Below are 14,617 nucleotides of genomic sequence, written 5' to 3' on the forward strand. Positions count from 1 at the left end.
GCACTCGTCACGATGTCCCGTTGCACCAGAAGTGGTTTAGTCATGCTGGCCACATGACCCAGAAAGCTGTCTGTGGACAAACGCCAGCACCCTCAGACTGAAGTGAGTTGAGTGCCGCACCCCATAGTCACCTCTGATTGGACTTAACTGTCCAGGGGTCCTTTACCTTTTTACCTAGTAACCTGCCCTGGAACCTTAGGGTGAAGGGAGAGTAATAAATTGTAGTAATCATCATCGTTGTCCATTGGCCTTGTTGGCTGGGGCTAGTGGGAGCTGGCTGGAGGCCAACAACATCTGAAGAACCGTGGGCTCCCCAGCTGCAATATAGCTAAATACACATCTCAGCACCATGCTTTGAAAAACAGACAGAAAGCTGAAATTCTGAGAAGACACACAGATGGGGTGAGGAGCTGAGCTGCTTCACACAATCTCTGCCATCTGTTTTCTGCTCAGTATGCCTTTTGTTTCTGCTGGGCTCCAGATACAGGGTTACTCATGCATAAGATCTTGACTGAAAAACAGCAGGTAGGGGAAGGGTTATGCTCTCTTCTGCGTTTACCTTCTTGGGCATATGATGCCACATATCAGCCAGAGAGGATTTGAACCCCCTTCCCAGAGTACTGGAACCCCACCCCTAAGTAAAAATCACTGAGGTTCTGACAATCTGTCAGTCAGTTGGGGCAAGTTGGAAGTTTCACCGAAAGTGCTGTTACCTGACTTCGACAAGATCGTTAGGTTTGTAGCTGGGATGAAGGAAGAACCAGACTTTCTTAACAAAGTGATCAATGCTGGGTTCTCTTCGGGACCCTCGTACATACACCATCCATTTATGAGTGGACTGGTCATTCTCTTCTCTCTTGTCAGGAGGAATGTACCTGGCAGAGGGGGGGAAATAATCACTCAAATCAATTCCACTACAAACATTTTGAAATATTAAAGCACACATTGTTTAGCCATTTCTCTAGATGCGATCCACATTCCAGGCGAACAGTCAAAGAACACACAAGAACAAGACTTCAGGTACTAACTTGGAGACATTGCCAACCACTATGGTTTTCTTCACAAACAGCCGCGAATGTTCATCATTTGAGTGACCAGCATTTCTCAGGGCCCCTTTGTGACCTCTAGCAACACCAGAAGTGCCCTGAGGACAAAATAGAAATCTGTTTAGAAATCTGCTTATGCACACATTTACTCTAATTTTACCCCCCTGCAAGGAAGATGCAGCTACTGTTTAAGTTGCAGAAAGGACATACACCTGTCTGCAGTAAAAGGTCAATAGAGAACAACCCTGAAAATGATAAAAGGACCAGCATATTTTAAAATACCCGTTTTAAAGATATTTAGCACATTTGCAAATCTAAGCAAGAGTAGGGAGACGCAGAGCTGCTGCAGAACAAAAAAAGGGTAAATTTAGGTACATTCCATGAAAGGATTTTCCTGCCTCATCACGTAAAGGGCTAGGTCTGCCAATACTGGGGATTAAATTTCTTTTCACTCCTCTGAGGGACAAGGACCGTGATTCTCTCACATTAAAAAAACTAAGATGAAAATAACCCATTTCTCTGCCATCTCCAAAGGTGTTGTAGAAACTGCACTAACTTTGAGCCATTTAATGTTATTAATGACTCACTCTGGGACAATCTGCCAAGATGTGGACTAGAAAGCACCTAACTGATGTAATCACTTCTACATTATCTACAAACTTAATATTTGACTGTATTACAGTGGTACCTCGGGATGCGAACGGGGATCGATTCTGGAGCCCCGTTCGCATCCAGAAGCAAATGTAACTAGCGATGGCACGTCTGTGCACGTGCACGTCGCTTTTCGCCACTTCTGCGCATGATGTCATTTTGAGCGTCTGCGCATGCGTGAGCAGCAAAACCTGGAAGTAACGTGCTCCGTTACTTCTGTGTTGCCACGGAGCGCAACTCGAACGCGCTCAACATGAAGAATATTCAACCCAAAGTATGACTGTATTTGAATTGTACATGCATGGAACATTTCTTGGAGAGGTGTATATAGGGATTATTTGTTCTATATATTTTTAGAAGCTGAAAAATAAAAGTTAAGAGGGGGGGGAAATGTTGTGGATGATGGAGCACGATGATTTTGAAATTATGGCTGCACATAGTGCTACATCAGCAGAAAACAGGCAGCAAAAAGCAATATAATGAGACCTGTAATTGACCCCTTTCTACAACAGTGCTAATGAGGGGTGTTGAAGATGAAACCATCTCTGTGGGTTTCAGAAGGCACAGCAGAAGTCAGGAATATATTTGCCATGTCTGCCTTTGTATACAAAAGAACACTATTTCCCCCCCTTCCTCCTGCCTTGTTTTAAAACCTCAGGTTCATTTTACCTGCCCAGAATTCTTGCTCAGCCTCTGGTCGAGCTTGTTTGACAATCGCTCTTCTATATCCAGGTTGCCATTGTCCTTTCCCATCAAATAGTCCATGTGCTGGGATGATTCACTCTCTGAATGGTTAACTGACAGAGTTTCTGACCCCTGATTAGCTGGAGATGATGATCTGGAGGGAGATTCCAAAAATCTCTTGACAGATGGATGGTTAAAAACCATAGGATCACAGGTCTTGGTTCCCTGAAACAACAAAGGAGGCAGCACATCTCAACTTTGCTCAGAATTAAAGTTATGACAGAAAGTAACATGTCCACCTGATCAAAGTATATACTGTGCTGATAAACACTTGCAGAGTGTAGCAGAAGCACCCATCTGACCATGGCTTCCTTGGAGGTTGCAGACCACCAAACATCTGGCGGTTTTCCGTTTTTGTAAATGCAATTTTTTTTCTTTCAAAAAGTCACATTGCTATCAGTTTTACCTCTCCGACTTTAAGAAGACCAGCAGAAGCATAGTAGTTTGCAACAATGCAGGCTCGCAGTTTATCCATCATTCTTCTTGCTTCAACCAAGCGCTATGAAAAGGGGGGTGGGGAGAAGATGAAAGTCCCATTATGAAGTATAGTGACTGTAACCCTTCCCACAGAATACTGAGCTTGAAATCTGTATACCTGATCTATGACTTCAATCTCATGTTCTTTATTCTTCATTTCTACAGAAAACTGCTCTTTAATAATTGCCTCAATCTTCTGTACTGCAGCATCTCGTGCTGTTCAGGAAGAGTCCACAAAGAAGAAGAATATTCTTATGGGCAAGAAAGTTAAGGCCATTTGCAACAACACAGTCCTCCGTGCCTGGAAGACGATGTGGACTTCTGGCTTGCTTTTTAGTATCAAAATGACCAGGCCAAGTATGAAGAAATGAAATAAGTATGCCATTCTTATTTGTTTGTATGTGTGTGTGCACCCATGTACAAGAATAATACGTAATATTTAAAGAACCACAATATAATAACTGATATATGAACATATGAATGACAGCTCCAAAATCTGAAGATTGGTGAAAGAAAGCTCTTACAAGGGCTTGATGAAGTTAAACAGTCAATCACTCAATCCATTTCAGGAGATCTGCATCAAAAGCCTAGTTGGACACATAAATTCAGTAATCCATCCATTTGGTTAGATGCATAGCTGGGACCAAATGTTTTATATTTTTATATAAGTGTGTGTGTGTGTGTGTGTGTGTGTGAGAGAGAGAGAGAGAGAGAGAGAGAGAGAGAGAGAGAGAAAATAATTAAGATAATAGCTGTGGTACAGGTGGTGGTTTAAAATAAAAAAAATCCACTGTCACAGAACATGTGAGAAGAATGTTGTAAAACCAAGTATTATTGCAGTTCACGTTCAGTCTGGCTATAGTAATTGAAGTTTTTAATAAAATTAAATGGGAAATGGTGGCACTTGATCCATCAGTCAAGCTTTTGAATTTCACACAAAGAAATATTGAAACCAATTCTATTAGCGTGAAAGAAAACAGCAGCGTTCTGCATATTTTAGAAATCAAACACAAACCAATACCTATAGACAGACTATATTCTTCTCCTCTTATCTCTGTCCCACTTCAATTTTTGAATTTATTTTTTATTTTTTACCTGACTGCTCAACTGCTTTATGACGTTTATTTGTAGGTACATGCGAGATCTCCTCATAGTCTGGGTCCATCTCTTCTATAGTTCTTTTGATTCCTGACATGTTTGGCGACTTCACTAGAGGGAAAGGGAGGGGGGAAAACAAACAGTGAATTCAAACATCTGAGAACATCTTTCCATTTATAAGGTCACATTGCAGAAGAAGTAAACCTTCCAACTGGGAGGAAGAATACAGATCTATTTATATGCTACTTGTGTGTAGGGCACTCATAGTTTCAACCCAGAACAGGACCACACTTCTCATCTCACAATGTCTTGCTATATCTACTCTCTGATGATGGCACATTAAAACATGGTTGCCTCCGAAGAACAACTGCTAACACTTAGGGACTCTACAGGATTAGGAACCCTGTGCAATGAAACACAAGCAGTTCAACATGCAGACATCAGATGGTAGAGCTAGCAGAACACCACAATATCAGGAGAAAAGCAGCCCTGCATCAGCTTGAAATCTTGAGTACCTACACACGTCATATGTGAACTGAGCTTCTGTCTCAACAGCTTCCCAAAACTCCACCAAACCTGTCCTATTTTTCTTTTTTCTTATTTTCCTCTTTAAAAAAAAAGCTCTTTTGATCTATGAATCAGAGGAAGTACCTTGTTTTTCTTTGATCAAAAGCAATAGTCACACAAAAACACATTCGCGCATCTATTGCTGGCTACATTTCAACAGGTTTATCTTGGTTTTTTGGGAGCTACCATCTGAAATGCCTGCTAAATCGAGGTGACCAAAGACCATGACAGGATAAACACGATATTAAAAAATTAGAAATAAACCGCTGGACCACAGGCAAAGACAGCTCCACTATACAGCCTCCAAATCTCTGAAAAGTTATCATCCTAATGGAGCCTCAAATAACAAAGTGAAAAGAGTCCAGTCCAACAGATTTTGCAGTAACAATAGTGTTAGTCAGGCATTCTGAAGCTATGGAGAGCAACTACAATGAGGGCACCCCAAAGAGATGAGCAAGGTATTCAGACTTATCATTATGTTCACGCTCCAGAAGTGTGTTTTCCGGGGCTCTAAAATGTGTCGTGAGTTCAGAAGGCTCCCAATTGTCCTCTAACTTGGAGGGTGAAGAGAATGACAAAGGACAAAGCAACATACCCATCCCTGTGTGTGTGCATCTATTGCAATAATTTATCTACACAGCACCAGAACACCTGAGGGTACTATTACTGCATTATCTGCTATTATGATGGACTATTTTCATTTTGTTGTTTGTGACTCCAGACAGATATTCTTCACATTACTACTCATGGGGGGTGAAGAGAAGGGCAACAAGGGGGGACAGAGCTACCACCCGTGCCCCCCTTGGATTACTCTTCTACCTGGCAACAGAATGCCTAGAGAGGGCGAATGTGTGAGCAGCCACCAACCAAGCCTCTAATCCTGCACAATTACTTCTTCATACATTGTCAAAACCTTCCTTTTGCTGTTCATTCTCCTTAGCAAAGTTATGTGCGAAGACATGTGAGTGACTACATAGATGTCCTCTGTGAATGCCTCGCACAGAAAGACAATGAAAGGCCATTATGAATGGAAAAAACCTTTCTGCAATATTTTACCTCAGATGTGTCAAAAAGGCAGAATCTGTTTTCCTTCAAATGTCGCCGTACCTCTGTTGAAGGCTGTTCAGTTTCCTTTTCAGTGACCCCTGTTGAATAAAAACTCTTTTAGACAAGTGAAAGCAATCGTTTTCTTGAAGCTCAAGTTTCCCAGCATGTTCTATTACGAGCAGAATAGTATTTCAATTTCCAACTGAAGATCTTTACCAAATCACAACTACGAGTGACCAAAGCAAAACAAGTTGATAGCTCAAGCTATTATTAGGCATTACAAAATGCTGCTTCGGTGCATTACTACCAAACACTGTGGGACTTAAAAGCTCATTTGAGTGGGAGTAAGTCCTACTAAACACCATGGGGCTTCAGAATAGATGTAGGCATATAAGATTGCACTTATGATGGGGCTACAAGGATGCTGGCACAGGAACAGTGAGTCAATGTGGCATGCTAGTTTGCAAAGGAGCCATTTGTGCTATTAGGAGTCAACTTTGTGAGGGTCTTCAGAACAAGCCTGAATGACTGCAGGAGCATCAAGGAAAAGCACACCAAGGATGGCTTCCAGCAAGATGTTCACCCATCATAACAATAATCCCCAGCAAAACGCAGTAGGGTGGCCTTTGGGAAGACCCCTTTGGGAAACAACAATGCTCTGGTCCCACGTGTGCCTGGCAACTTGTTTCCAGGTGGCCATAAAATCGGACTGCCCTCTTTAACAGCCCGATCCTTTGCAGCGTTAGGCGAACCAGTTGCAATCCGCGGGACAGGTAGCAAACTCGACGCGGGACTGGGGCTGCACGTGCCCGCAAGTAAACGCGCTTAGGATCCGCCTGCAAGACTGCAGCTCCCAGAGGGCTAACTTGGAGTAAAGTTAACCATAAGCTACCGCGGGTCTTCCTTCCAGCAGTAAGTAAGCACGGCCAGGATCGGGGTGCGAGATGGGACTTTTCGGCTCCCGCGCCGACCGAGTTGTACAAGCGAGCAAACTTCGGGGACTCCCGCGGAGGCGAGCGCCTCGACACCCTCTTCTTGCGAAGGGGACCCCCGCGCCTGCCGCCAGAGTCGAGGCCCCGCGCCAGAGGGGGGCGCTCTCCTCCCCGCGCGCAAACGCCCCGCTCCTCCTCAGCCCCGCGGGCGGGAAGCGGAGCCCCGACTCGGGGCCGCGCAACTCACCCGCCTTCGCCGAAGACGTCCCGACGGGCCGCCGCCGCCAGTCCCTTTCGCCTCCGCCCAGCCCTGCGCTCCAGCGAGGCCAGCGTCTCTACCGCGCAGCCGCCATCAACTCCGTCCCCTCTCGCCTGCCCGTCACGGCGATGGCGGGGCGCGGCTGCGCAGGCGGAGAGCGGAGAAGGGGCGGGCATTGGAAGAAGCCGGTTTCGCGAGGGGGCGCCGCCGGCAGGGCGCTCTCTTTGCCGCCGCGAAGCATCTGCTGCGTCCTAAAGCCCAGAGGCTGCAGGAGCCGAGGAGCCCGAGGCGCTGGTTTCTTTCTTTCTTTCTTCCCTTGAGAAAGTTTTTTTAAAAGTGCTTTTCCTTTCTTCTTTTGACTAATGTTTTATCTCCTGTTGCCTTGGTCGTTGGCTATTTTTAATTGCTTTTTGCAATATTGTTTTTGTTCCGTCGTAGCAATTCGGGCCCCACAATAATAAAAAAGGGACTGCTAGTTTGCAATAGTAGGGGTTAGAATTTGGGAAGCTGGTCCGTTATAGAGCAACACCTCTCCCCCCCCCTGCCAAATCGGGCTAAATTTAAAATGAACCTGGAACCAATGTAGCGGTCGATTTTTGAACGGCTCCTTAAGTTGTGGTCTTGGGCAGTGGATTGCCCTTTAGTACTGTATGTAGTGGTGCTGGAGGAGACTCTTGAGAGTCCCATGGACTGCAAGAAGATCAAACCTATCCATTCTGAAGGAAATCAGCCCTGAGTGCTCACTGGAATACTTTGGCCACCTCATGAGAAGAGAAGACTCCCTGGAAAAGACCCTGATGTTGGGAAAGATGGAGGGCACAAGGAGAAGGGGATGACAGAGGATGAGATGGTTGGATAGTGTTTTTGAAGCTATCAGCATGAGTTTGACCAAACTGCGGGAGGCAGTGGAAGACAGGAGTGCCTGGCGTGCTCTGGTCCATGGGGTCACGAAGAGTTGGACACGACTAAGCAACTAAACAACAACTGTATATAGATCACATGCAACCGGAAAGGACCAGATCTCTCAGCTGATCTTAAAGGAACAGGGAGTCCAAAAGAAAGAAGAGGGGAGGATTCCTCGTTCTCCCGTAACTGCTGCCCACCTTTTTTCCAGGCTTGACAAATCCTTTCTTGAGATAAATGATGCATTACAGCAGTGGCTCCCAAACTCTTTCGCCATGTTCCCATAACTCTGCATTAACAACATTAACATGGGGATCTAATCATTCAGGTTGGATATAAATAGGGCAGTGTTCTCTGTGAACATGTTGATATGTAATGGGTTTTTTGTTGTTGATAACTTTACAGTTATAAGCATGGGTGTAGGCAGGATTTTTGTTATGGGGGGCCAGAAGTTTTGTTAGGGGGCCAGAACTGCCGTGATTGGTCAGTTAGTTAAGTATTTCTGTTGTTTTACTTGATCTAGGGGGGCAGCTGCCCCTTCCTGCCCCCCTTGGCTATGCCCATGGTTACAAGTAATTTCGCTGTCAGTCCTGTTCACCTTGTGAAGCAGTGGCTCTAAGTGCACAAACAGTAATGAAAATGTGTGGCATTTTTGATGCTTAGCTGTTAATAGTCTAGGGAACAGGGTCTATCCCCCCCCTCCCCGTGGTAATAATTCAGACAGTGTAGGCTGATGGAAAGCTTGTTGTGGAAATTGCTACTTGGGAGAAGAATTTTGGTTGACCACCATTTCGGATCTCGCGAGTTCAAAAATTATATTGGTAGTGTTTAGAGGAGGAAATATAACAACCAAGTTATCTGCAATGTTGAACGTGATAAGGTGGTAGATATAGTGAAGTAGGCACCATTGACATGACTTGAGGTGGCTCTGAACTTATTTCAGCACACAGTATTTTTCATATCCTAATTCCTATCTGCAACTCCAAACTGAATAAGGAGCAGCACACCAAAGTATTATAAACTAGTCTCAGCTTTGATACTTTAAAATTGTGTGTATAAAAGGACCTACAGTGCCAAGGCTGTGATCTTTTACTGAGTTACAAGTATGCAAGGAACTTGCCAACTGGACACCAGACTAAGGGCACATACTTTGAGTAATGGAGATTTTTATGCTGACACATGCAGTTATAAGCATGATTATATAAGCTCAGTAGCATATAGCCTTGTACCGAATCTATTGCAGAATCTGAATTTTCATCTTTTAAGTATATCCTGGCTTGTGAACAGATCAAGTCTTGGTCTGAGCCAGCATGACATAAAACTCAGAAAATAGCAGTGCTTGCTGTGTAAAAAGGCATCTTCCCAACAATAGTAATCTGTATTTCTGAGCACAGGGGAAAAAAATATTTCCATCTGCAAGAAGTGAGAAACCAACATACATGTGGCAGTGAGAAACAAAGGAGGTTTAGTCAGAGTATATAAGCATGGGAATCGTATGGCCAATCTTTACAAATCTGTGTTTTCCAAACCCTTGTTTGATAAAATTCTCAATGAGAAAAAATCAAGGAAAAAAGGCAAACCAAAATTATGCAAATTAGCAATATTTATTCAGAATTTGATTTTTTTTGGCAAAGATTACACCAAGAATAGATTTGTTTACAAACTTACAGATTCTCTATTCTTTGGATTAATTATACAAAAGAAGCTAAAATCACATGCTTTTCACACACACTTAAATACTGCTACATATCATTACACAGTAGCTTTAAATGTATAATTTCTAAATAATCATCTTTAATATTATAAAATGATTACAAGAACAAATCACACATACCTATAAATACATACACAAAACGTTAAAATATTGTCTGAATCATTTGAGTATTACAAGAATACAAACTAAGTGTTAACATAGTTCTGAGAACAGACTTAGGTAGGGCAATGCATTCATAAAGCACATAAATGAGTGATAATTGTTAAAACTGCTGTCACTAGATGAAATCCTTGAGTTACAACTGTAAGATTTCACATGATGAGTTTTATATGTTTAGCTGCCATTTATCCTGCAGTACTGACATAATTACTGTATTCAGAAAGCGCTGTAACTGAACTGAAAAGGAATGTTGGCCTATTTGAGTTTTTCATTGGTAAGAAAAATATTAAGCAACATACTTCTCAATTATATTAGGAGGACAAATCTCATGTAAGAATCTGATTTGAAACGTACCAAGTTAACTCACTGCATACCCAAGTCAAACTGCTAAATCTGAAAATCTTGCAAAAGCAACCTTTTCAGGATATTTAAAAGTGACAGAGTTTCTGGATGGATATGGAAATAGATCAAGATCTGCAAGTAGATCTCTTGACTATTTGCAGTATATCTGCTTTTCAATAGTAATAACGCCAACATAAAAGACTTTTCACTCTTTCAAAATTAGACTGTCAAGAATAAGAAAGCTTTAGAGGAAACTGGGCATAGAATTTTCTGTGAAAAAACAGTGAATTCAGTTCTGGTAGAACGAATTATGGGGCTGAGCATGTGTTCAAGGTGCCCTGTTCCTTAATTCTAGATGTACATTTCTCAAACTAGCCCCATTCCAAACGATCACTGTATCTTGTATCTGGCTGTGGTTTAAGGGTCTTGATATTCTAGTAAAAACAAAGTACAGTACATCTCACAAGTCTGGATTCTGCCTTCCTGCAGTGTACATGATATTATGTAAAACAGAATGTACTAGACTTGCCAAGGAGGCAAGTCTAGAAGGCACTCATCTCAAATTTTGGGTGCAATATTTTTAAAGAAGCAGATTGAAACAATGCCGTTTTTCTAAGGATTAGATTGCAATAATAAAATCCAAGTTATTTCCCGGTCTGCGAGTTTTAGAGAAATGGAAGCACAGGTAGAAAACTCACTTCTTTCAAAACAAAATCCTTAACAAATGTTTCATTTCAGTATCAAAATTGTTAACACCCATTCCTTCACTACTTCTTTCATGCAACTGGTAGTGTTAATATACAATCTTGGGCAAGTTTAAAAAATTGCAGCAAGCACAACTCAGTGACCAAATATGAATGCATTTCACTTTTTGAAACCACTGTGAATATTTATTGAGCTCACCAAATGCAAATAGATATCTTCATTTTGCATGCAGATAACATTTTCCTATGTTTCAACAAGTCAGTTTTTGAATTGCTCTTGAAGTAAGTTTGTTTACAAGAGTCCAAGAAATGTTGCTAAACAGGTATCTTTTGCAAGATATATGATTCTATGTTATATGTTCAGCAACTGTTTTCTCACAAGGGGCTATAGCTAAAACTAAGGCTGCAATCCTATACCTACTTAGCTAGGAGTAAGCCCCATTGAACTCAGTGACCAACTTCTGCATAGACACATATAGGCTTACACTGTAAATCTATTTTGTCAAGTAAATAAATTGCTCACTTTTAAAAAAGCATTATTGCCTAAATATATATTGCAATTTTAACTATATGTGTTAACTGCTTACTGATAATTGTCTGTATCAACTTTAATCAACTGAAAAAGACTTCTAAAATGGTTTAAAAAACCCCAACAACCCAAAACCAACAACTTCAAGATGAAATCCAATATATATCTGGGATGGTGCTTCACAACCATAAAAAGCTAAGTGTATTTACAAAGCAGGCATGACTTTATACATGCAATTCAGAAGGAACTGTAAACACAAACATTATATATGTACAGCATTAAAAAAAACACCCAGAGCTTCATTAGGTCATAGTTAATTGCCATCTTTCCTGACAATGACTGTACAGTTATTCACCACATGAGTACAAAAGCAAAGTGTAGTATATTCCAAGTGTTGTCTGGCAATGGTTCTTATTCATAGGAATGAGAACTTTTGGTTTGCCAAATTTCATTCTTTTCCACAAATATTTTATTTCTTAGGACACTTGGATATAAATCAGTAACTTTCTACTTGTTATCACTGGATTAGATGTATATTTGATTTCAATTAGAAAATGAAATGTGATTCCTGAGATCGCTTCATCATGTAAAATATTCTGCTTTCATTATTTTATCATATTTTCACCAGTTTTAGGAAGGTACTCAAATAAGCAAACTCAGAATAGACCTATTGAAATTAACGGACCTAACTTGGTCATGTTCATTAATTACAATGTGTCTACTTGGACACACTTAGTATTTTACTTCTGCATATCAAAAGTCAAAATACTAATGCAAGCAGTGTTGAGAAAGAAAAAGTCAAAGCAAATGTATTTTCTCCCAGGAATGGGATATGCACCCAGATTGCATGACTGAGGAGGTAGAATCTGCAGGCTTGATGAGGCTACAAAAATACAATTAAACTACTGAGGTTTACAAATGACTTGTGTGCCCATTCCACAAATGAATGTGGTTTAATCAGAATTAGGCAGTGGTTGGCCTTATTGTGTCCACAGCTGGATCACAACCAGGATCAGGTTTAAGGCACAGTAAACACAGATTGAAGATCAAGGCTGCAGCTAGTATAGTAAGGCTGTAATTCCTTAAATGGGAAGTCACCCCCTTTTGCTTCTTGGGACTGAACAAACATGCAGAACAGTGCTTTTCTTTTAGAAAAAAGGTGCCAGTACTCACCATTAAGTTATTACAGTAAGTGCCACACTTTTAAATAGTGCTTTTCTTCTAGGGGAAAAAAGGTGCCAGTACTGCATACCCTTGTGTATCCTCAGAAAAAAGGCACTGATGCAGAGTATCAGGTTCCCAGGAGGCTAAGCTATGTGGCAGCATCAAAGCAAAGATCAGAGGCTAGTCAAATAAGAGGGACCCAGCACAGTACAGCAAAGGTGAACTTAGGTGAGTTAAAGTGAAATAATATGTTCCATAAAGGTTCATGCTGAAGGATGCAAATCACTGTAAAACATCCAGCTGTTTCCCCCTTAATCAATTTTTCCATGTGAATTCCACTTAAGTAAACTCTAAGGAGGGAGGGTGAGCATGCAAGTAAATTAGGATAGAATAAACTATATATAAAGTTTGTAAAGGTTAATTTCCTTCATAAAGCAAAGATTATCCTGACATATGCCAAATTACAAGCAGATGCATAAGTACCATTTTCAAATAGCTAAAAGCAGTTTGATTTATTTGCAACTACAAATAGATTTTTTAAACTAGCATGATTAAAGTGTCTCAAATAATTGATGTTACACAGATGATTTGCAGTGCAATCCTATACATGTACTATATATTCAAAAGAAATGGGGTCTTTTCCCAGATAAGTGTGTTTAAACTTGAAGTTCTAAGGTTGCAGTGATTGTGGTGTTACCCAAAGTCAAAAGAAATCAGCAAAGGAAAAATGCAGACATCATAGTCTGTGCATGGCCCAATATCAATGGGAGCCAAGCTTAATGTTGGCTTCAAAAGAGTAGCCATGAAAAAATTGGTATTGGGTATCATCCAGTAAATTGTCTAATATCTGCCACTTGTGAACTACTTCTTTAAAATGTATACCCATTCAAAAGAATAATGGCATGAGGATCCACTTCATCCTTTTTTCTTTATAGAAGCATACAAAGTGATATACACTTCATGCATTAATTTTTATGTCATTTTTTGAAGAAGAAATATTGATCAGAGAAATGGTTTGGTTATGATACAGTATTGCTCATTCATACAGCTAATATTGAATACTCACTATTCAATAATATGCTTCATCTAGAAAATAGTAGTAGCACAATTTACTCAAAGATAGAAGCACAGGCAATGATACTACTATGTAGTTGCATCCATAGTCAGAACATGAAAGACTCAACAGAGTCATATCATATGAGAAAGCACTCAGTGAATCATTTGAGCCATATCTTTTTTTGAAAACAAAAATTGGTTCAACTACCACCTAACAAAACAGATCTGTTAAATAAGAGATACTAAGGCCACAAAACTCAAGACTTACTGCTTAATAATTGCATTCATTGGAATGTGCCGGATTAAGTAGTTGTGAGGACCATTGTTTCATTCACTGCTTCACAATCTATTTTTACATAAAACTAAAATGTCAATTTAAGAAAGAATAAACCTTGCAGTCCCATAAAGCTAGTATACGTTGGATGGACAATGTAAAATGGAAATGCATAAAAAAGAGAGGGTATGGATTGGCTTACATAAGCATCATATGCAGTGTCCTAAAAAGAATAATATTCAGAGCAACGTAAACACTGCAAGTACAAACTTTGTCATATATTAGAGTTAGGAAACTTGTCAAAGTAAGGCTCAGGAAACTGACATAAAAGTACAAATTAAAATTACAGTTTAATATGACATAATGGACTTTTCTTGTATTAGACATGTTTGCATAATTAATTTTGTCAGCTCTGTGTAGCTGCGTCAGTTATTTGCAGCAAATTAATATTGTGCTGTGTGTATCATAGACCACTGATCATTAACAAAATACAGCATAAATTAAGTGCAGTGACAATTACATGTTCACTTACTAATTCAGTGACCAGGTATAACAGAGTTCTTCCATGGAGACATGAATAAGTATGACAGGTTTATTTATGCTGTATAAGGAGTGCTACAGTAAAATATAGTAACTCAGATGATGATGCATAGCACAAGGTGTGGATCTCTGCCAAATTTTCAAGAATAGCTGCATTGCCTGCCCTATTCCATTAAAAAAAATAAAACTAAGACAACCTGGTATTAATCAACAGGTTTTTTTACTTATTAGTTCTAAAGGTATTATCATAATCAGTCAAGAACTCCCTACCCCTAAGATCTATTGACTTGCTATCTGAGAACAGTAAACAATACTGAACCTGAGCACAAATTTAATCTTAATCAGAGAAAATCTTCATAGGTTCTACAGAACATTTCTAGTGGGTACTTGTGATTTGAGCTCAGATAGCCT

General features: G+C 40.4%; 1 protein-coding gene across 2 annotated transcripts in view; it reads right to left on the reverse strand.

The window, feature by feature from the left end:
- Positions 1-6,961, reverse strand: part of YEATS2 (YEATS domain containing 2) — a 40,964-nt gene extending 34,003 nt beyond the window's left edge. The window contains exons 1-8 of one of the 2 annotated variants that reach the window (XM_053389585.1): positions 6,810-6,961; positions 5,640-5,728; positions 4,014-4,127; positions 3,037-3,134; positions 2,848-2,940; positions 2,367-2,606; positions 1,029-1,144; positions 714-875 (exon numbers count right to left, since the gene is read on the reverse strand). In XM_053389585.1, the coding sequence (XP_053245560.1) occupies positions 714-875; positions 1,029-1,144; positions 2,367-2,606; positions 2,848-2,940; positions 3,037-3,134; positions 4,014-4,113 (809 nt within the window). In that variant the 5' untranslated portion in view covers positions 4,114-4,127; positions 5,640-5,728; positions 6,810-6,961. The remainder of the gene's footprint in view (positions 1-713; positions 876-1,028; positions 1,145-2,366; positions 2,607-2,847; positions 2,941-3,036; positions 3,135-4,013; positions 4,128-5,639; positions 5,729-6,809) is intronic. The other variant, XM_053389586.1, reaches the window with a different exon arrangement.
- Between the last annotated feature and the right edge of the window lie 7,656 nt (positions 6,962-14,617).

This window comes from Podarcis raffonei, chromosome 5, assembly GCF_027172205.1.
Source record: "Podarcis raffonei isolate rPodRaf1 chromosome 5, rPodRaf1.pri, whole genome shotgun sequence".
NCBI classification, from domain to species: Eukaryota; Metazoa; Chordata; class Lepidosauria; order Squamata; family Lacertidae; genus Podarcis; species Podarcis raffonei.